The 23175-nt window shown below is 43.9% G+C and overlaps 1 protein-coding gene across 2 annotated transcripts in view; it reads right to left on the bottom strand.

Annotated features, from left to right (window-relative positions):
* Positions 1-16512, bottom strand: part of EPHA8 (EPH receptor A8) — a 183827-nt gene extending 167315 nt beyond the window's left edge. For both annotated transcript variants that reach the window (XM_073570085.1, XM_073570086.1), the window contains exons 1-2: positions 16354-16512; positions 3567-3631 (exon numbers count right to left, since the gene is read on the bottom strand). In XM_073570085.1, the coding sequence (XP_073426186.1) occupies positions 3567-3631; positions 16354-16435 (147 nt within the window). In that variant the 5' untranslated portion in view covers positions 16436-16512. The remainder of the gene's footprint in view (positions 1-3566; positions 3632-16353) is intronic.
* Between the last annotated feature and the right edge of the window lie 6663 nt (positions 16513-23175).

Below are 23175 nucleotides of genomic sequence, written 5' to 3'. Positions count from 1 at the left end.
GTGCAAGTAGAGTTCTTGGGAACATCTGTCAGGAGGAACTCCAGAGTACCACGGTACTGGAGATCTTCACACTTAAAGGCACTATAGAGGAGACGTTCAGGAAAGGCACATAAGTTGGCGGAGTGTGGAAGGGAGCTTTCCATCTTGAGTCCCGGACCCGGAGGACACGGCACAGAAGCGGGCTCTACTGATTGTGAGTAAAGCTTTGGAACTACATGCCCTGCTGTCCTCCATTCCTTCCTGCGTCCGTTTGCCTGGCACTGCTTCATCCCCTGCGCTGGACACTACACCACCTAAGTGTCCCCCACATCTACACTGCCCTGGGACAACAGCCCTGCCTGTGGAGGGCTATACCATCATTGCTGCACCACACCATCTGTCCCGGAGGATCTGTCTGCAGCGTCGGCTTAACACCTCCCTTGCCGAACACCACAGGTGGCGTCACAAACTATTCACCGTTAACATATGTCCCCATTGCTTGGGTGCCCAGGGCCACGGTCCGGGTCACCGCTGCTGTGACACATCCCACTGACACCGGCCTGGTACCGAGTACCCCACAGCCCTGGGAGGGCGACCCACTTCCATCCATCTATCCCTCTCTCCAGGGATCTTCTTCTTTCCAACTCTCTAACCAACTGACTTCTCATCCTAAACCCTTCCCGCTCCTTGTAATGCAATCTAACTCCACCCACCTCCTAGCACGTTTCGTGTTCCAATCAGGGAGCCACCAATGGGTGCTTTTCTATACTCCAAGCAGGGAGCCGCCGAAGGTGCTTTGCTACACTACTTTGTGGTGTGGGGTGCAGGTGTTGGAGCATTGTCAGGAGTCTCCACCTTACCTGGATGGTGGGATACCACACCTCAGGAGGAGGTGCAGTACCTCTGTGGCGACTGAGCCTCAGGGGCGCCACAGTAAGAACTGGATATGATGCCAGTCAATGCCACCATAAATGATTCATGTGAGGCCAAGCACTGTACACTATCTGCCTGTGATCCACTGACATTTATTTATGGTGCCTGGAAGGGACTGGATTATCTTCTCCTGTAGAAAGTCTGAAGCCTTCCACCCATCTGATTCCAGGGGGACATCTGACAAAGTACCCACCATCCGCTGAGCAAGAATTTGTGAATATCCTAGGGAGTGGGCGCTCAGCAGTTAACGTGAGGAACTGAACAGAACGATCTTTTGATGTTTATTATACACCTTAAAATAAAACATAATAAAAACCTAATTAATGGTCTTTAAAAAGCCCTTCATATCCTGATTGGATGCTGTAAATTCCCTTTTTGCAGAATTGAGCCATCTTCTCAACTGAAGAGAAAGCTGAGATTCTGATAAGCTTCATATCTCTGGCCCAATACTTGGTCTTTCTATGTCTTTCATCCACAATTCCTCACTCTTAGCTTGGAATTTTTTTAATAAATGAGGTTCAGCCTGTCTTGTCTGCTGCTATTGTGACAGCATCCCCTAGCGGGACGCATATGAGGACATCTTAATTAACCAGAGGAGGTTCTAATTCTGTCGACATCAGGTCTTTTCTAATGACTTCAGTTAATGTCCACACACAAGAAGGAAACTATGCTGGAGGACATGGTGAGAATACAAGGTCTGCAACTGGTGTAATTGGCCTGGCTGGAAGACTGGGGGTCCTCAATCTCCCCATCAGCTATGTCTGCATTTCCATATAGAAAGGGCATCTTCGTGCCTTGTGCTTGGACTTGACACAACAGATGAGATGAACTCTGTGCTACATGCACAGCTTCCTCCAGCCAATCTCTGGTTCTATCATCAGCTCTTTGGCATGTCCAGGTTATTCCATGTCATCTTTGTGACAGTTTCAAGGTTATTCCACCATACTGGAGAGGGTCTATTCTCTACATATGATGCAACAATATCTTCCACCACCTTTGTAGCGATGTCCAAATTATTTCTTCATACTGGAGAGAATGCAATTTCCACTATTGTGCGCCAGTATCTACCACCACCTTTGTAACGATGTCCAGGTTATTGCCCCATCCTGGAGAGGATCCATTCTCTACAGACAGAGAGCCAATAGCTTTCACCATCTTTGTGACAGTTTCCAGGTTATTTCACCATACTGGAGAGGATCCATTCCCTACACATGGTGCGCCAATGTTTTCCACCACCTTTTTTGACAATGTCCAGGTTATTCCATGATACTAGAGATCATCCATTCTCTACACATGGAGAACCAATATCTTCCACCACCTTTGTGACAATGTCCAGGTTATTTGACCATACTGGAGAGATCCATTCTCTATTCATGATATACCAATGTCTTGCATCACTTGGGTGGTAATGTCCAGGTTATTCCACCATACTGGAGATGATCTATTCTCTACATATGGTGCGCCAATATCTTCCACCACCTTTGTGATGATGTCCAGATTATTCCTCCATACTGGAGAGGATGTAATTTCTACTATTGTGCGCCAGTATCTTCCACCACCTTTGTAACGATGTCCAGGTTATTCCCTCATCCTGGAGAGGATCCATTCTCTACACATGGAATGCCAATGTCTTCCACCACCTTTGTGACAATGTCCAGGTTATTCCTGCATACTGGAGAGGATCCATTCTCTATTCATCATGTACCAATGTCTTGTACCACTTGGGTGACGATGTCCAGGTTATCCGACCATACCGGAGAGTATCCATTCTCTACACATGGAGAGCCAATATCTTCCACCACCTTTGTGACAATATCCAGGTTATTCCTTCATACTGGAGAGGATCCATTCTCTATTCATGATGTACCAATGTCTTGTACCACTTGGGTGACGATGTCCAGGTTATTCGACCATACTGGAGAGGATCCATTCTCTACACATGGTGCGCCAATATCTTCCACCATCTTTGTGACAATGTCCCGGTTACTCCATGATACTGGAGAGGATACATTCTCTACACATGATGATGGCGGCCAATGTTTTTCACCAATTGAGTAATGATTCTGTGAGGTTTTTATTACAAGAACCTTTCATTTTCAGTTATGTATCAATACATACAATTTCTAGTTCTTCACACACTGCGATGCGCATTGTGATAGGAATGCTTAGTAGATATATACAGTAGCGCTGCATCACACACAGGTCTTTGTGTCCATCATCTCACAGCTCTGTCTCTAGACAGAAATATACAGAGCCATCATCAGATGGCAACCTTAACCCTGCTGAACTTACCGGGCGCAGCTGCTGATGTATCGGGCGCAGATATCACCACAGACCGCCTCTGTGCCGGGAGCATGCTGCCGGCTGGGGAGAATGAGGGTCCTCCTCGCTGTCACTCGCTGGTGATATCTTCTCACGGGTCACTGAAGTTTTGGACTGAGGTCTCGCAGGAGGAGAATGAAGGGATCAGGCATAAGTCAGTGACCTGTTTTCCCTCCCCGAGGCTGCACACAGACACCACAATTGCTCTCCTCACACAATTTCTACTCCAATTTTACAGCCAATTACACCTGAAGTGTTGTGAGCTATTGCACCAGAGCTCTCGCCATCCTCCAACAGACGCAACGCTTGCTCGCTGCCGTTAGTGTACTTACCCCATGAGGGGGGTAGGTGAGCCAGCCCCAGTCCCCAGGTACCACCGCCGTGTCTAATAAATTCACTAGAAAGAAAGAAAAGGTGACATTAGCATCAGCACCACCAACATCCATCTAATGTCTGTTACATATCCATGTGTCTAGCAGAATTATCTCTCTATCGGCAAACAAAGGAAGACAACAACGTCTGTATCGTCTGCGAAAATCCATATGTGACAGATCATAGAAAACAGCCTTATACCATTACTATTAGCTATCTATCTACCATCTATCTACTAACATCTATTTTATATCTATCTACCGTCACCTACAGTATTATCTATCTATCTATCCTTACTGATAGAGCTGCTATAAGGGATAATGGACACTCAGTCCGAACTTTAATGAGAGCATTTTTATAACCGCCAGCTCTACGGTCAATGATGTAGGAACTGTCCCCTCCAGCTACAAATTGCACACGATTAAAACTTCAAAGGTTTCCCGAGAGACTTCCCGGCAGCTTCAGCTCCTTTGGAACAATTCCCTTCACATTGATAATTAAACCATTATCGGCCCATGTTCCAGGAATAATGCAGAATATGAATGTGGAGCTTTCCCTCCCTGTGACCGAGTTCACACCAGGTTCATGTGTGATGTCAGTAGTGTTTATGGGAGGTGATTGCTTTTACTCTATTTTCTATCTATCTATAATCTATTATCTATCATCTGTTATCTATTATCTATATATTATTTATGATCTAATATCCATCATTTATCTATTATCTATCATCTATTATTCATTAATCATTATCTACCATGCATCTATTATCTATCATCTACCTATCACCTATTATCTATCATCTATCTATTATCTATTTATGATCCATTTATCTATACTGTTATCTATCATCTGTTATCTATCTATATATAGTCTATTATCTATCTATAATCTCTCTATCCATCTATCATCTATTAACTGTCTATTATTTGCCTATCCATCTATCTATCTATCATCTATTATCTGTCTAGTATCTATCTATTATTAATCTATCTATTATATATTATCTATCTATTATACATATATTATCTATCTATATATTATCAATTATCTATCTAGCTATATATCTATTATCCATCTAACTATTATCTATCTATATCCATCTATCATTATCTATTATCTATATATCTACAGTATCTATCTATCATATATATATATATATATATAGATATATAGATATACACTCACTGGCCACTTTATTAGGTACACCATGCTAGTAAGGGGTTGGACCCCCTTTTGCCTTCAGAACTGCCTCAATTCTTCGTGGCAGAGATTCAACAAGGTGCTGGAAGCATTCCTCAGAGATTTTGGACCATATTGACATGATGGCATCACACAGTTGGCGCAGATTTGTCGGCTGCACATCCCTGATGCGAATCTCCCGTTCCACCACATCCCAAAGATGCTCTATTGGATTGAGATCTGGTGACTGAGGAGGCCATTTGAGTACAGTAAACTCATTGTCATGTTCAAGAAACCAATCTGAGATGATTCGAGCTTTATGACATGGCGCATTATCCTGCTGAAAGTAGCCATCAGATGTTGGGTACATTGTGGTCATAAAGGGATGGACATGGTCAGCAACAATACTCAGGTAGGCTGTGGCGTTGCAACGATGCTCAATTGGTACCAAGGGGCCCAAAGAGTGCCCAGAAAAAATTCCCCACACCATGACACCACCACCACCAGCCTGAACCGTTGATACAAGGCAGGATGGATCCATGCTTTCATGTTGTTTACGCCAAATTCTGACCCTACCATCCGAATGTCGCAGCAGAAATCGAGACTCATCAGACCAGGCAACGTTTTTCCAATCTTCTACTGTCCAATTTCGATGAGCTTGTGCAAATTGTAGCCTCAGTTTCCTGTTCTTAGCTGAGAGGAGTGGTACCCAGTGTGGTCTTCTGCTGCTGTAGCCCATCTGCCTCAAAGTTCGACGCACTGTGCGTTCAGAGATGCTCTTCTGCCTACCTTGGTTGTAACGGGTGGCAATTTGAGTCACTGTTGCCTTTCTATCAGCTCGAACCAGTCTGCCCATTCTCCTCTGACCTCTGGCATCAACATGGCATTTCCGGCCACAGAACTGCCGCTCACTGGATTTTTTTTCTTTTTCGGACCATTCTCTGTAAACCCTAGAGATGGTTGTGCGTGAAAATCCCAGTAGATCAGCAGTTTCTGAAATAGTCAGACCAGCCCTTCTGGCACCAACAATCATGCCACGTTCAAAGGCACTCAAATCACCTTTCTTCCCCATACTGATGCTCGGTTTGAACTGCAGGAGATTGTCTTGACCATGTCTACATGCCTAAATGCACTGAGTTGCCGCCATGTGATTGGCTGATTAGAAATTAAGTCTTAACACACAGTTGGACAGGTGTACCTAATAAAGTGGCCAGTGAGTGTATATATATATAATAATAATAATAATAATTTTATTTCTATAGCGCCGACATATTTCGCAGCACTTTACATTTCAGAGGGTACTTGTACAGACGATAGACATTACAGCATAGCAATAATCACATAGATCATAACAGATACCAAGAGGAATGAGAGCCCTGCTTGCAAGCTTACAACCTAGGAGGATATATATACTAGCTGAAGAGCCCGGCGTTGCCTGGGCATAGTAACCAACTGTGGTTAGTTATAACAAATTATAATGATTTTATTGCACATAAAAACCGTGCATCTAATCCTATCCTGTGTGATACTGACTGCTGAGATGTGTATCTAATCCTATCCTGTGTGATACTGACTGCTGAGCTGAGTATCTAATACTATTCTGTGTGATACTGTCTGCTGAGCTGCGTATCTAAACCTATACTGCGTGATACTGACTGCTGAGCCGTGTATCTAATCCTATTCTGTGTGATACTGTCTGCTGAGCCGTGTATCTAATACTATTCTGTGTGATACTGTGTGCTGAGCTGCGTATCTAATCCTATCCTGTGTGATACTGTCTGCTGAGCCATGTATCTAATCTTACCCTGTGTGATACTGCCTGCTGAGCCATGTGTCTAATCCTCTCCTGTGTAATACTGACTGCTGAGCTGTGTATCTAATCCTATCCTGTGTGATACTGACTGCTGAGCTGTGTATCTAATCCTATCCTGTGTGATACTGACTGCTGAGCTGTGTATCTAATCCTATCCTGTGTGATACTGACTGCTAAGCCATGTATCTAATCCTATCCTGTGTGAAACTGTCTGCTGAGCCATGTATCTAATCCTATCCTGTGTGATACTGACTGCTGAGCCATGTATCTAATCCTATCCTGTGTGATACTGACTGCTGAGCTGTGTATCTAATCCTATCCTGTGTGATACTGACTGCTGAGCCATGTGTCTAATCCTCTCCTGTGTGATACTGACTGCTGAGCTGTGTATCTAATCCTATCCTGTGTGATATTGACTGCTGAGCCGTGTATCTAATCCTATCCTGTGTGATTCTGGGCTCCCCCTGCAGTCTGTGTCAGAGGGTGGTCTGTGTCGGCACGGTAATAAATTGTGTTATTTCCAGCTTTACAGAAGGACGATAACACCAAAGCAATGATAAGAATAATAGGCCTCAGTTACCACAACTGTCTGCAAAGAAAACTGTTGCTGATCGCAACCAATCACAGCTCATTTTTCATCTTTTAAACAGCTCTGGGACAGCGTGGCAAGTTTTGAGTGGCGACTTTTGTGTTTCGACTTTTATGTGGTGAGGTTGGTGTATGTGTGGTGAAATGTGTGCTGAGGGTGGTATATGTGTTGAAGCACCTGGTAGTGTGTGGCGCATTTGTGTGTGTGTTCATTTCCCCGTGTGTGGTGAGTATCCCATGTCAGGGCCCCACCTTAGCAACTGTGAGGTATATACTGTTTGGCGCCATCGCTTTCATTCTTTAAGTCCCCCTTGTTCACATCTGGCAGCTGTCAATTTGCCTCCAACACTTTTCCTTTCACTTTTCCCCATTATGTAGTTAGGGGCAAAATTGTTTGGTGAAATGGAACGCGCAGGGCTAAAATTTCGCCTCACAACATAGCCTATGACGCTCTTGGGGTCCAGACGTGTGACTGTGCAAAATTTTGTGGCTGTAGCTATGACGGTGCAGATGCCAATGCACGCACTTTTTCCCCATTATGTAGATAGGGGCAAAACTGTTTGGTGAATTGGAATGTGCGGAGTTAAAATTTTGCCTCACAACATAGCTTAGGACGCTCTCGGGGTCCAGACATGTGACTGTGCCAAATTTTGTGGCTGTAGCTGCGACGGTGAGGATGCCAATCCCAGACATACACACACATTGAGCTTTATATATTATATATATATATATATATATATATATATATATAGGTATACTGTATATTATCTATCTATTATCTATCTATCATATACAGTATCTATCTATTATCCATCCATCCTTCTCAAATCCTCAGGTCAAAATGCACAATCTTGAATTTTTAAAGGATTATCCAATAAAAGTTTTCTAATTTTTAAATAAGCCCTGTGAGTGAGCTGGATCCATTTCTATTTTTCCTATTGCCTTGGACGCTGTGCAGCAGTGAGAAAGCCGTGCTCCTTCTCGTACCTGGAATTACATCTCAGGGGTGAGCTGAAATGTTCTCATTTTTTTACTGTTTCTAATTTGCCTGCTTTATCTGCCTCAGCGCTCCGCAAAGACCGCGTTTTCCTTTTTCTTTCTCATTCCTCTTCCCTCATTGAGGGTACGCGGCAGGAGCCGCTCCAGGCATGCCTTTCCATCCGGACACACAGACCACTGGCAGGGGGTTTTGAGGACCTGTGATCTCGTGACTCGAGGACCTGCAGTGAAGTGCACAGAGCGCAGCTTCGAAGGTGTCCATCAGCCTCCACGTGGTGACCTCCACATCTCCAGCTACAAGAGTCCACAGGACAGACATCGCTCCTCACTCCCACGCTCACACCGTGGTTATGCAGGGGTGCATAACCCTGTGAGGTTAGCGGCCCCTTGACGTTTGTCCAATTGTTTTTATGGTGCATACAGAGTCTGCTCATGTGTGCTCCCGCCTCGCTCTCTTCTGTTGTGCACCTGGAATATAGACATGCCAGAGTCTCTATCCTAATGGAGACTGCCTAGGACAGCTGAGCAGTCCGTGTGTGGAAGCTGCAGCCTATTCAGTGTGAACTGTGCCAGGAGTTGAACATTTCTATTTGGCACTGGAGGCTGTTGGAGCTCAGGCTGAAGGTGACACCGAGACTAGTGGGACTGTACGTCCTCGGTGTATGAAGTCTGCTCCGGGAAAAAGGACTGTTCGCTGTCCGGGTGAACCAGACTGACATATATGTGCTGCTTAACGGATGCATTTGTGCTCAGAAAATACACTTTTTGGTTTTGAATCCCTTGGAGTTTTATGAAAGCAATAAAAACTGCAAGTTTGGATCAAATCACATTGCCTGTGTGAATGCTACCTAATGTCTATGTGACAGAATGCAAGCTGTATATATATATATATATATATATATATATATATATATATATATATATATATAAAGCTAAAAGTGTATGTCCGGAATTGGAATCTGCACCGTTGCAGCTACAACCATAACATTTTGCACAGTCACACGTCTGGACCCCGTGAGCGTCATAGGCTATGTTGTGAGGCGAAATTTTAACGCCGCGCGTTCCAATTCACCAAACAATTTTGCCCCTATGTACATAATGGGGAAAAAGTGTATGTATGTGTGGCGCTCCTGAGGGTTCAGTTGCCACAGAGGTACTGCACCTCCTCCTGAGGTGTGGTACCGCACCATCCAGGTAGGATGGAGGCTCCTGACCACGCTACAACACTTGCATCCCACACAACACAGTAGTTCAGCAAAGCCACATTGCGGCTCCCTGCTTGGAGTGTAGCAGAGCACCTTTGGTGGCTCCCTGCTTGGAACATGAAACGTGCTGGAAGGCGGGTGGAGTTAGAATACATAAAAAGAGCGGGAAGGTTTAGGAGTGAGTTCAGTTGAGTCAGTTGAGTTCAGAGTCGGAGAGTGAGGAGAAAAGATCTCTGGAAGAGGGATGGAGGAAGGAGGTGCTGCAGCAGATTTCAGTGACCTGGGTCTGCTGGCACGGGAAAGGATAGAAGGAGAAAGACATTGAACAGAAACCTGATCTTCCATAAGAAGGAGAGACTAGTACGGAACGTAGGAGTAAAAGGGAACAGAGGACGTGGGTTAGGAGAGAACCCTACCTAGAAGTTCTAAGCGAAGGCCAGGGCCCGGTCCCCGAGGTTGTATGGATACTAATGGTCCTGCAGCAGACACCGGTGGAGTAGTGAGCTGTAAATGCACTACTCCCATCTAAGACTTGAGGGCACAACAGCAACTTGGATAGTGAGACGGGACTCAGGAGTAAGGAGTCCCAGAAGCAGGCTACAGCTGTCTGCTGTACAAGTATAGTTCTTGGGAACATCTGTCAGGAGTAACTCCAGTGTAACTCAGTACTAGGAGTACTTCACACCAACGGCGCTATAAGAGGAGACGTTCAGAAAGGCACATGTTGGCGGAGTGTTGGAAGGGAGCATTCAATCTGGCCTGGAGGTTGACTGAGTCCCTGACCCGGAGGAAACGGCACGGAGGCAGGCACCTGTGTTTACTACAGACTGTGAGTAAAGCTTTGGAACTACATGCCCTGGTGTCCTCTAATTATTCCTGCGCCAACACACCCTGTACCACTACATCTGGGTACCAGCTTCTACACCGCTTGTGCCTCTCCTCTACCCCTACATCTACACTGCCCTGGGACTACGCTCCACCTGTGATGAGCTTCACCATCTTGGCTGCAACACACCACCAGCCCCAGAGGATCTGCATGCAGCGTCGGCTTAACATCTCACTTGCCGAACACCACAGGTGGCGTCACAAACTATTCATTTAATCAACTACATTCCACCATGTCAATTCCCCCATTACTTGGGCGCCCCGGGCCACGGACCGGGTCACCGCTGCTGTGACACATCCCGCTGACACCGGCCCGGTTCCGGGTACCCCACAGCCCTGGGAGGGCGACCCATATGTATGTAGGTATGTGTGTATGTCCGGGATTGGCATCTGCACCGTCGCAGCTACAGCCATAAAATTTTGCACAGTCACACGTCTGGACCCCGAGAGCGTCATAGGCTATGTTGTGAGGTGAAATTTTAACCCCGCGCGTTCCAATTCACCAAACAATTTTGCCTATTATTCTTATCATTTCTATGGTGTTATCGTCCTTCTGTAAAGCTGGAAATAACACAATTTATTACTGTGCCAACACAGACCACCCTCTGACACAGACTGCAGGGGGAGCCCAGAATCACACAGGATAGGATTAGATACACAGCTCAGCAGTCAGTATCACACAGGATAGGATTAGATACACAGCTCAGCACACAGTATCACACAGAATAAGATTAGATACATGGCTCAGCAGTGAGTATCACATAGGATAGGATTAGATACACTGCTCAGCAGTCAGTATCACACAGGATAGGATTAGATACACGACTCAGCAGTCAGTATCACACAGGATAGGATTAGATACACAGCTCAGCAGTCAGTATCACACAGGATAGGATTAGATACACAGCTCAGCAGTCAGTATCACACAGGATAGGAATAGATACACGGCTCAGCAGACAGTATCACACAGGATAGGATTAGATACACTGCTCAGCAGTCAGTATCACACAGGATAGGATTAGATGCAGGGCTGAGCAGTCAGTAACACACATGATAGGATTAGGTACACGGCTCAGCAGTCAGTATCACATAGTATAGTATTAGATACATGGCTCAGCAGATAGTATCGCACAGAATAGAATTAGATACACGGCTCTACAGTCAGTATCACACAGGATAGGTTTAGATACACGGCTGAGCAGTCAGTAACACACATGATAGGATTAGGTACACGGCTCAGTAGTCAGTATCACACAGGATAGGGTTAGATACACGGCTCAGAAGACGGTATCACACAGGATTGGATTAGATACACAGCTGAGCAGTCAGTAACACACGATAGGATTAGATACACAGCTCAGCAGAAAGTATCACACAGGAGAGGATTAGGTACACAGCTCAGCAGACATTATCACACAGGAGAGGATTAGGTACACAGCTCAGCAGACATTATCACACAGGAGAGGATTAGGTACACAGCTCAGCAGACATTACACAGGATAGGGTTAGATACACAGATACACATGTTGTTTATCAAAAGGCTCTTGAATGAGTTGAAAATAAAATACTATTAATACTTGGGTAATCGTTTAGTTAATTTGTGTTGCAAATCTGTAGTGTTGAATATATGATGTGAAATGTTTTTATGTGCAATATAATCATTATAATTTATTATAACTAACCACAGTTGGTTACTATGCCCAGGCAACGGCAGGCTCTTCAGCTAGTATATATATATATATATATATATATATATATATATATATACACACACACTGTATATCTATGGTGATTGGGTCACACCATACACTGATGCCATATCCATAATATTACGGTATATGCAGAGTATGGAGGAGCAGCAGATACAGTGGTTGCTGCACTTTACTGTGAATCTACACTGTCATGTATGAATAAAGTTATGGGGCTCACGATCCGTTAGTGAGATATCATCTGCAATATGCAGCTCAGTTTTGGGGACTATCTCATAGAAAGGATGCCCTAAAGCTAGAATAAGTTCAAAGAAAGATCCAGAAAACTGATAAGCAGCATGGTGCTTGGTTATTTTTTTATTTTATTTTACTCATTTATATAGCTCCATTAATTCCACAGCGCTTTACAGACATTATCATCCCTGTCCCCAATGGGTTATGGGGAAAGACTAAAATAATTAAAATACTTTTAGTGTTGAGAAGATACGTCTAAGGGGCAACACGATTAACTTGTGCAAGTACATACAGTAAATGGCATAAACAAAAAGTTCAGTCAAAAGCTGTATCACATAAAGGGGCATGCCGTCTGGAAAAAAAGGTTCATTCACCAGAAGATACAAGACTTTTTTACCATGAGAACTATTAGACCAGGGTCACACAAGTATAGATTCCATCCTCCGAGAGACACTCAGAGCAAACTTCAATCAGAGCATGATCAGTGTCAACTTACTGTGATCTGATTCTCTCAGATGAGACATTATAGCACAGGTGAGAAGATGGAAAACAAGATCTCTCCATCTTCTATATTGTCTATATAGAGTGTGAGGATGTCACCTGAGTACAGTCTGATGTTTCATACACACCCATAGACTTGAATGGGTGAGTGCAATCCAATTTGTGCAGCAACTCGGATCGGCATCAGAAAAAAATGCTGATTGGTAGTGCCCCATAGAATAACATTGGTCAGAGTGCTATCCGATAAAACATCATATCGTCCAACTTATATATGCTTGTGTGAGCAAGCCCTAAGCCTGTGGAATAGTCAACCTCAGTAGCTGGTCACAGTGGGAACAGCTGACGGCTTCATGAAGGCTTACATGCTTTACTAGAAGAATTTTGTACATATGTATAAAGTTCTTTTCTGAATGTTTGGTCTAACAGATTGGCGATTGGGATCAGGAGGGAAAGATTGGCTCTTCTGGGCAGACTGGATTGCGCACTGTGGTTATATATACCCTTTCCCTTTAACCTGTCCCATACCTCGGTCAAAATTGATGGCCATTTGAATTTACTATATAATCATTCTCCTTTTGTTGATCATCATAATAATCATTATCTTTATTTCCTTTTTTAAAAAAGTCTGTTACCTTAAAACCCCATTCCAGACTCCTCTGTCACCTACAGATCCTTTTCTGTGTGTTGCCTTCAGAATCTTTGTCCTCCTACAGGCTCCTCAGTCCAGTTTGGTCCTCTCCTTCATACTTCTCAGTTTTTCTTCAAACAGATATGTATTCCTCCTCTTTCCATACTGGGTTGTCTGATCCACATTCCTCTTTCTCCCTCTGTTTCGGTTTCCCCCAAACCTCTATCACCTACAGGCCCCTCTTTTCTTTTCAAACCTCTGTCGCCTCCCACCTCTTCAGACTCCTCTGACCCCATTAGAATGCTCTTCCTCAACTCTTTCAGACTTCTCTGTATTCTCTAGTGTACTCTTTTCACCTAAAACTTCTTTCCCCCCTAGACTCTTATCTGTTGCCCTTTGGCTTTCTTCTTCCAGACTCCTCTGTCCTTCTCTTCCTCCAGGCTCCTCCACACTACATGGACATTACATGACAAAACCCTCAAAAATGCAGTACATTAAATGTCCAAGACCTCTACACCCGGGATATTACATGATCAAGACCTCCACATCCAGGACACTACATCACCGAAGACGTCCACCACATGAGACATTACATGACCAAGACCCCCACATGCAGGATATTACATGAACGAGATCTCCAGGACTCAGGACATTACATGACCAAGACCTCCACATGCAACACATTACATGACCGAGGACATCAATGACCCGGGAAATTACATGACTGAAATCTCCACACTCAGGACATTACATGACCAAAGACCTCCACCACATGGGACATTACAGGACCAATGATCTCCACCACATAGGACATTACATGGCTGAGATCTCCAGACACAGGAAATTGATTGCAACCAGGGTTTAGAAGAAATGTATCATTTTAAAGGAGGCAGAGTGATCTGTAGGTGCTATAGAAGTCTGGAGTTCATGAGTTCATATTATTCTGCTGGGAGTAATGAATCTGGAGAGGAGCAATTGATACTAGAGTAGCATGTTCTAGAGAGAGCAAAAAAGTCTGCATCATGGAAAATATGGGTTTAGAGTGGGACACAAATCTATAGAAGGAACAAAGGGATCTAGATAGGGCAGGGGTTTATGGAGAGGAGAAAGGAATCTGAAGAGACTGATAATGTAGAGGAGACTGAAGAGTCTCATGAGAGGACACAATCATTTGGAAGAAAAAATGTCTAGAGGAGACAAAGGAATTTGAAGGAGACCAACATTTCTTGAGGGGGTAGTTAGGTCTTGAGAAGAGACAGAAGTTTGGATGGGGACAGAGTGGTCCCTATCAAGGTAACCTTATCTTGAAATGACGGAAGAGTTTGGAGAATACAGAGGAGTTTGGAGGAAGGACAAAGGGATGTTAATCGGACAGATAAGTTAGGCGAGGAAGGAAAAGTTTAGAGTGGACACAGGATTCTGGAATGCACAAAGGGGTCAAAGGAATGCAGATGGTCCTGGAGGAGATATGTGTCTAGAGGAGAAGGTCAGAGGAGTCTGGAGGGGGGCAGAGAATTTGCAGTGAAACAGATGGGTCTAGGAAGGAAAGAGGATTCTGGAGGGGACAGCAGTGTTTTGAAGCCGCACTCTCCTTTTTTGGAAACACATAAATGCTCAGCCAATGAGCATGTATGTATGCGGGGGGAAAAATAAGGATCACTATCAGACTAATGATCCTTCACCTGATAGAAGAATATTTAGAATTGAAAGTCCTCAGTGGTTGCTACCTTTTAATGGCTAACTAAAAAGATGGTAACACATTGAATGCTTTCGAGACTACTCAGGTCTCTTCATCAGGATTTTTCAGTTAGCCATTAAAAGGTATCAACTACTGAGGACTCTCAATTCTAAATATTCTTCTTTCTACTGGCTAACACGGTACAAAGATATATATCTTTCCTGTACCTTCACCTGATAGTCATTTAAGGCGTTTGTCCAGCTAAAGCGCTAAATGTGGTGATCAACGTAAAGGAATGAGGATTGTATACACACAGATCCATCAGTCTCTGACTGTAGAGTTCAGATTGGGAGGAAGGCATCGAGGGACAGCACACAGTTTTATTCTCATATGGCAGTCCTGCTAATGGGTGAAAAACAGTTGTGTGTATGATCGCAGGGATTTCACTCACACAAAGGCATAAGGGGCTACCTTCACTGGCATGGGTCAAACATGGTGGTGGGAGCAGGCACATTCTACCTTCCTCATTACAGACACATAATTTCTTCTTGACCGACTGTACATTTTGGATTACCAGCACCAGTAATTTCTCCCAATTCTGGCATAAACCAGCCCAGTCGGATCATCTGAGCTGCACATTTACTGCCACAGGGAGACAAGCGGCTGCAGAAGTGTCCGATGCTGCGTATCTCCTGGGATGTAAAATATCAGTAATCATTCAGCATGACCAATGCTTGGCAGACTGCAGTCTATACTGTCCCCATGGGCAGACTCCATATAACTTCCATATATATGGCTATCAGTTCCCGGCCAGCGTGGCGTTTCCTGAGGGCAGTGAAATCCACACCATTGTATCAGAAGACTATAATGTTACCTGGCTGGGTTCTTCTGCAGAGTCTGTCTAATGGGAAATAAGTTGGATGTGACTAAAGGGAGCGACAAGGAGTCAAGTGTCATGGACACAGCTGTGATGGTGTCAGTCATCAGATAGAGATATCAAGTTTGTCAGCTCCCCAGTCAATGTCCTCACTTCAAAGAAGCTATCACACCTTGTGGCCCCAGGCAAAGTCCAGCCGACATTGTCTGGAGGACCTCAGAGGATTCTACGAACCTGCAAGGCACCCCGCATCAATGACAGATGCAACTTTAGAGTGATAGAGCATTGCATCTATCGGTCATGTCATGGGGATCTTGGCGGCTTTGTAATAAATGAAAAATGCAGTAAATAACGATTACCTCTGCCAAAAGGAATAAAATAAAGAACGTCTGCATGCAATACAACATAAACTCTAAATGAAAGTGTCAGACCAGAGCAAATTGACTCTTACCTTCACTGCCAGCAGAAGAGACATAAGAGAGAACAGAGACCCCGATACACAGCATGCAAGCAATCCCAGACGCCTGTGCCATTGGAAGCAAACACTGCCTGGATCTCTGGCTGTCTCTCTCTACAAGCTGACAGGATCACTGTGATACAGACGCCAGCAAATCCGAGAGCACTTTAAAACCATTTTGTCACATACACATAGGCAGGCAGCAAGGAGGAGGAGGGGGCAGCCTGCCTGTCAAAGCCAAGCAGCCAATGGTGCAGGAAGCATCACTCCATCCTACATCTGCTGCCCACCACACACTGCTCACTTAACAGCTGTGGCTGAACAGAAAGGTGAAGCCATGCTCTCACTGAGAAGAAGCCATTCCTAACCCTAACCCTAGGGCACGGTATGATGGGAGTTTGCTCCCAGTCTGCAGAGCACATTTCATGATGGTGCTCAGATGTCTCAATCACCAGAGAAACACAAGGAATAAGATAAATTCTACTGAGCACCAAGAACAGTGGACAATCAATGAGCAGAAAAGTGACAATCCATTAGAGTACGAGTCCTCCATGCTCCATCATATTACAAGTCCTCCATGCTCACAGTACGAAACCTCCATGCTCCATCAGATTGCGAGTCCTCCATGATCCATCACAGTATGAGTCCGCCTTGCTCCATCACATTGCGAGTCCTCCATGCTCCATCACAGTACAAGTCCTCCATGCTCCATCACAGTACGAGACCTCCATGCTCACAGTACAAGACCTCCATGCTCACAGTACAAGACCTCCATGTTCACAGTACGAGTCCTCCATACTTCATCACAGTACAAGTCCTCCATGCTCCATCACAGTACGAGTCCTCCATGCTCCATCACAGTACGAGGCCTCCATGTTCACAGTACAAGACCTCCATGCTCACAGTAAAAGACCTCCATGCTCACAGTACGAGTCCTCTATACTTCATCACAGTACGAGTCTTCCATGCTCCATCACAGTACAAGTCCTCCATGCTGCATCACAGCACAAATCCTCTATGCTGCATCATAGCACGAGTCCTCCATGCTCCATCACCGCACGAGTCCTCCATGCTCCATCTCAGTATGATACCTCCATGCTCCATCACAGTACGAGTCCTTTATGCTCCATCACATTGTGAGTCTCCATACTCCATCACAGTAAGAGTCCTCCATGTTCCATCACAGCACGAGTCTTCCAAGCTCACAGTACGAGTTCTCCATGCTTCATCACAGTACGAAGCCTCCATGCTGCATCACATTGCGAGTCCTCCATGCTCCATTACATTGCAAGTCCTCCATGCTCCATCGCATTGCAAGTCTTCCTTGCTCCATCACAGCACGAGTCCTCCATCACAGTATTAGTCCACCATGCTGCATCACAGTACGAGACATCCATGCTCCATCACAGCACAAGTCCTCCATGCTCCATCACAGTATGAGACCTCCATGCTTCATTACAGTACGAGACCTCCATGTTCACAGTGCAAGACCTCCATGCTCACAGTAAAAGACCTCCATGCTCACAGTACGAGTCCTCTATACTTCATCACAGTACGAGTCTTCCATGCTCCATCACAGTACAAGTCCTCCATGCTGCATCACAGCACAAATCCTCTATGCTGCATTATAGCACGAGTCCTCCATGCTCCATCACCGCACGAGTCCTCCATGCTCCATCTCAGTATGATACCTCCATGCTCCATCACAGTACGAGTCCTTTATGCTCCATCACATTGTGAGTCTCCATACTCCATCACAGTAAGAATCCTCCATGTTCCATCACAGCACGAGACTTCCAAGCTCACAGTACGAGTTCTCCATGCTTCATCACAGTACGAAGCCTCCATGCTGCATCACATTGCGAGTCCTCCATGCTCCATTACATTGCAAGTCCTCCATACCCCATCGCATTGCAAGTCTTCCTTGCTCCATCAGAGGACGAGTCCTCCATCACAGTATTAGTCCACCATGCTGCATCACAGTACGAGATATCCATGCTCCATCACAGCACATGTCCTCCATGCTCCATCACAGTATGAGACCTCCATGCTTCATTACAGTATGAGTCCTCCATGCTCCATCACAATATGAGTCCTCCATCACAGTATTAGTGCACCATGCTCCATCACAGTACGAGTCCTCCATGCTCCATACAGTACAAGTCGTCCATCACAGTATTAGTCCACCATGCTCCATCACAGTACGAGTCCTCCATGCTCCATCACAGTATGCGTCCTCCATCACAGTATTAGTCCACCATACACCATCACAGTATAAGACCTCCATGCTCCATCACAGTACGAGACCTCTATGCTCACAGTACAAGACCTCCATGCTCACAGTACAAGACCTCCATTTTCACAGTACGAGTCCTCCATACTTCATCACAGTACAAGTCCTCCATGCTCCATCACAGTACGAGTCCTCCATGCTCCATCACAGTACGAGACCTCCATGTTCACAGTAAAAGACCTCCATGCTCACAGTACGAGTCCTCTATACTTCATCACAGTACGAGTTTTCCATCCTCCATCACAGTACAATACCTCCATGCTGCATCACAGCACAAATCCTCTATGCTGCATCATAGCACGAGTCCTCCATGCTCCATCACTGCACGAGTCCTCCATGCTCCATCTCAGTATGATACCTCCATGCTCCATCACAGTATGAGTCCTCCATGTTCCATTACAGCACGAGACCTACAAGCTCACAGTACGAGTTCTCCATGCTTCATGACAGTACGAGTCCTCCATGCTCCATCACATTGCGAGTCCTCCATGCTCCATTACATTGCAAGTCCTCCATGCTCCATCGCATTGCAAGTCTTCCTTCCTCCATCACAGCACGAGTCCTCCATCACAGTATTAGTCCACCATGCTGCATCACAGTACGAGACCTCCATGCTCCATCACAGCATGAGTCCTCCTTGCTCCATCACAGTATGAGACCTCCATGCTTCATTACAGTATGAGTCCTCCATGCTCCATCACAATACGAGTCCTCCATCACAATATTAGTCCACCATGCTCCATCACAGTACGAGTCCTCCATGCTCCATCACAGTACAAGTCCTCCATCACAGTATTAGTCCACCATGTTCCATCACGGTATGAGTCCTTCATGCTCCATCACACTATGAGTCCTCCATCACAGTATTAGTCCACCATACACCATCACAGTACAAGATCTCCATGCTCCTTCACAGCATGAGCCCTTCATGCTCCATCACTAGTGTTGAGCATTCCGATACCGCAAGTATCGGGTATCGGCCGATACTTGCTGTATCGGAATTCCGATACCGACTTCCGATATTTTTTCAATATCGGAATTCGGCATCGGAATCGGAAGTTCAGTTGATTGACGGCCTGACGTCATCATGATGCGCGGTGTGTGCGCATCATGATGCGCCGTCATTTCGGGCCTTCCGGGGGTCTCTGCCGGCCTGCCGGGGGGCTGTGCCGGCCTGCCGGGGGGCTGTGTGGACTGCCCGGGGTCTCTGCCGGCCTGCCGGGGGGCTGTGCCGGCCTGCCGGTGGTCTGTGCACCCTGTGGGGGTCTGTACCGGCCTGCCGGGGGGCTGTGCCGGCCTGCCGGGGGGCTGTGCTGATGTCCGGGGGTCTGTGCAAGCATCGTCCGATGGGACTACAAGTCCCATCGGGCGATGCCTGCTACCATGACAGTGATTGACACATTAGCCAATGATGGGACAGTAGTAGTCCCATCATCCGGCTAATGTGTTAAATGTTAAAAAAAAAAAAAAAAAATACTACATACATACTACATGCATGCTACATACATACTACATGCTACATACATACTACATATATACTACATACATACTACATACATGCTACATACATACTACATATATACTACATACATACTACATACATGCTACATACATACTACATATATACTACATGCATGCTACATACATACTACATGCTACATACATACTACATGCATGCTACATACATACTACATGCTACATACATACTACATATATACTACATACATACTACATACATGCTACATACATACTACATATATACTACATACATACTACATACATGCTACATACATACTACATATATACTACATGCATGCTACATACATACTACATGCTACATACATACTACATATATACTACATACATACTACATACATGCTACATACATACTACATATATACTACATGCATGCTACATACATACTACATGCTACATACATACTACATATATACTACATACATGCTACATACATACTACATATATACTACATACATACTACATACATACTACATGCATGCTACATACATACTACATATATACTACATACATGCTACATACATACTGCATGCTACATACATACTACATACATACTACATACATACTACATGCATGCTACATACATACTACATGCTACATACATACCACATACATACTACATGCATGCTACATGCATGCTACATGCATACTACATGCTACATACATACCACATACATACTACATACATGCTACATATATACTACATGCATGCTACATACATACTACATGCTACATACATACCACATACATACTACATACATACTACATATATACTACATGCATGCTACATACATACTACATGCTACATACATACTACATATATACTACATACATACTACATACATGCTACATACATACTACATATATACTACATACATACTACATACATGCTACATACATACTACATATATACTACATGCATGCTACATACATACTACATGCTACATACATACTACATATATACTACATACATACTACATACATGCTACATACATACTACATATATACTACATACATACTACATACATGCTACATACATACTACATATATACTACATGCATGCTACATACATACTACATGCTACATACATACTACATATATACTACATACATACTACATACATGCTACATACATACTACATATATACTACATGCATGCTACATACATACTACATGCTACATACATACTACATATATACTACATACATGCTACATACATACTACATATATACTACATACATACTACATACATACTACATGCATGCTACATACATACTACATATATACTACATACATGCTACATACATACTGCATGCTACATACATACTACATACATACTACATACATACTACATGCATGCTACATACATACTACATGCTACATACATACCACATACATACTACATGCATGCTACATGCATGCTACATGCATACTACATGCTACATACATACCACATACATACTACATACATGCTACATATATACTACATGCATGCTACATACATACTGCATACTACATACATACCACATACATACTACATACATGCTACATATATACTACATGCATGCTACATACATACTACATATATACTACATGCATGCTACATACATACTACATATATACTACATACATACTACATACATACAATACATACATAGACATACAGTACATATAACATAGAGTAACATACTTACCAATACTTGTCACATTGTTCCCCGAAGCCATTGTCTTTCCGGAATAAATATTAACATAACAAACCACAAAAATACTCACCCACGATCCGAAGCAGTCCACGAGTGTGTCCCACGACGATCTTGGGTAGAGAACGGCAGCATCAGATGATGCTGCCGTTCTCTACGGGCTGCAGGAATCCAATGACGGAAGGTAGGTATCCTTCCGCACTGTATTCCTCCGCCACTTAAAAAAAAAAAAGTCCCTAGTCTCACTTTATGCCATTGCTGCGTGGGAATTTCCCACACAGCAATGGCATAAAGTGAGACTAGGGACTTTTTTTTTTTTTAAGTGGCGGAGGAATACAGTGCAGAAGGATACCTACCTTCCGTCATTGGATTCCTGCAGCCAGTAGAGAACGGCAGCAACAGCTGATGCTGCAGTTCTCTACCCAAGATCGTCGTGGGACACACTCGTGGACTGCTTCGGATCGTGGGTGAGTATTTTTGTGGTTTGTTATGTTAATATTTATTCCGTAGACGACAATGGCTTCGGGGAACAATGTGACAAGTATTGGTAAGTATGTTACTCTATGTTATATGTACTGTATGTCTATGTATGTATTGTATGAATGTATTGTATGTATGTAGTATATATGTAGCATGCATGTAGTATATATGTAGTATGTATGTAGCATGTAGTATGTATGTAGCATGCATGTAGTATATATGTAGTATGTATGTAGCATGTAGTATGTATGTAGCATGCATGTAGTATATATGTAGCATGCATGTAGTATGTATATGGTATGTATGTAGCATGTATGTAGCATGCATGTAGTATATATGTGTTATGTATGTGGTATGTATGTAGCATGCATGTAGTATGTATGTAGCATGCATGTAGTATGTATGTAGTATGTATGTAGTATATATGTAGTATGTATGTAGCATGCATGTAGTATATATGTAGTATGTATGTAGTATGTAGCATGAATGTAGTATATATGTAGTATGTATGTAGCATGCATGTAGTATATATGTGTTATGTATGATGCATGTAGCATGCATGTAGTATGTATGTAGTATATATGTAGTATGTATGTAGCATGCAGTATGTATGTAGCATGCATGTAGTATATATGTAGTATGTATGTTGCATGTAGTATGAATGTAGCATGTATGTAGTATGCATGTTGTATGTATGTAGCATGTAATTTTTTTTTTTTTTTTACATTTAACACATTAGCCGGATGATGGGACTACTACTGTCCCATCATTGGCTAATGTGTCAATCACTGTCATGGTAGCAGGCATC

Source organism: Dendrobates tinctorius, unplaced genomic scaffold, assembly GCF_039654945.1.
Source record: "Dendrobates tinctorius isolate UK_male_01 unplaced genomic scaffold, ASM3965494v1 ptg000028l, whole genome shotgun sequence".
Taxonomy (NCBI): Eukaryota; Metazoa; Chordata; class Amphibia; order Anura; family Dendrobatidae; genus Dendrobates; species Dendrobates tinctorius.
Note: the sequence above shows the minus strand (reverse complement) of the source record. Positions and strands in the feature narration are given on the sequence as shown.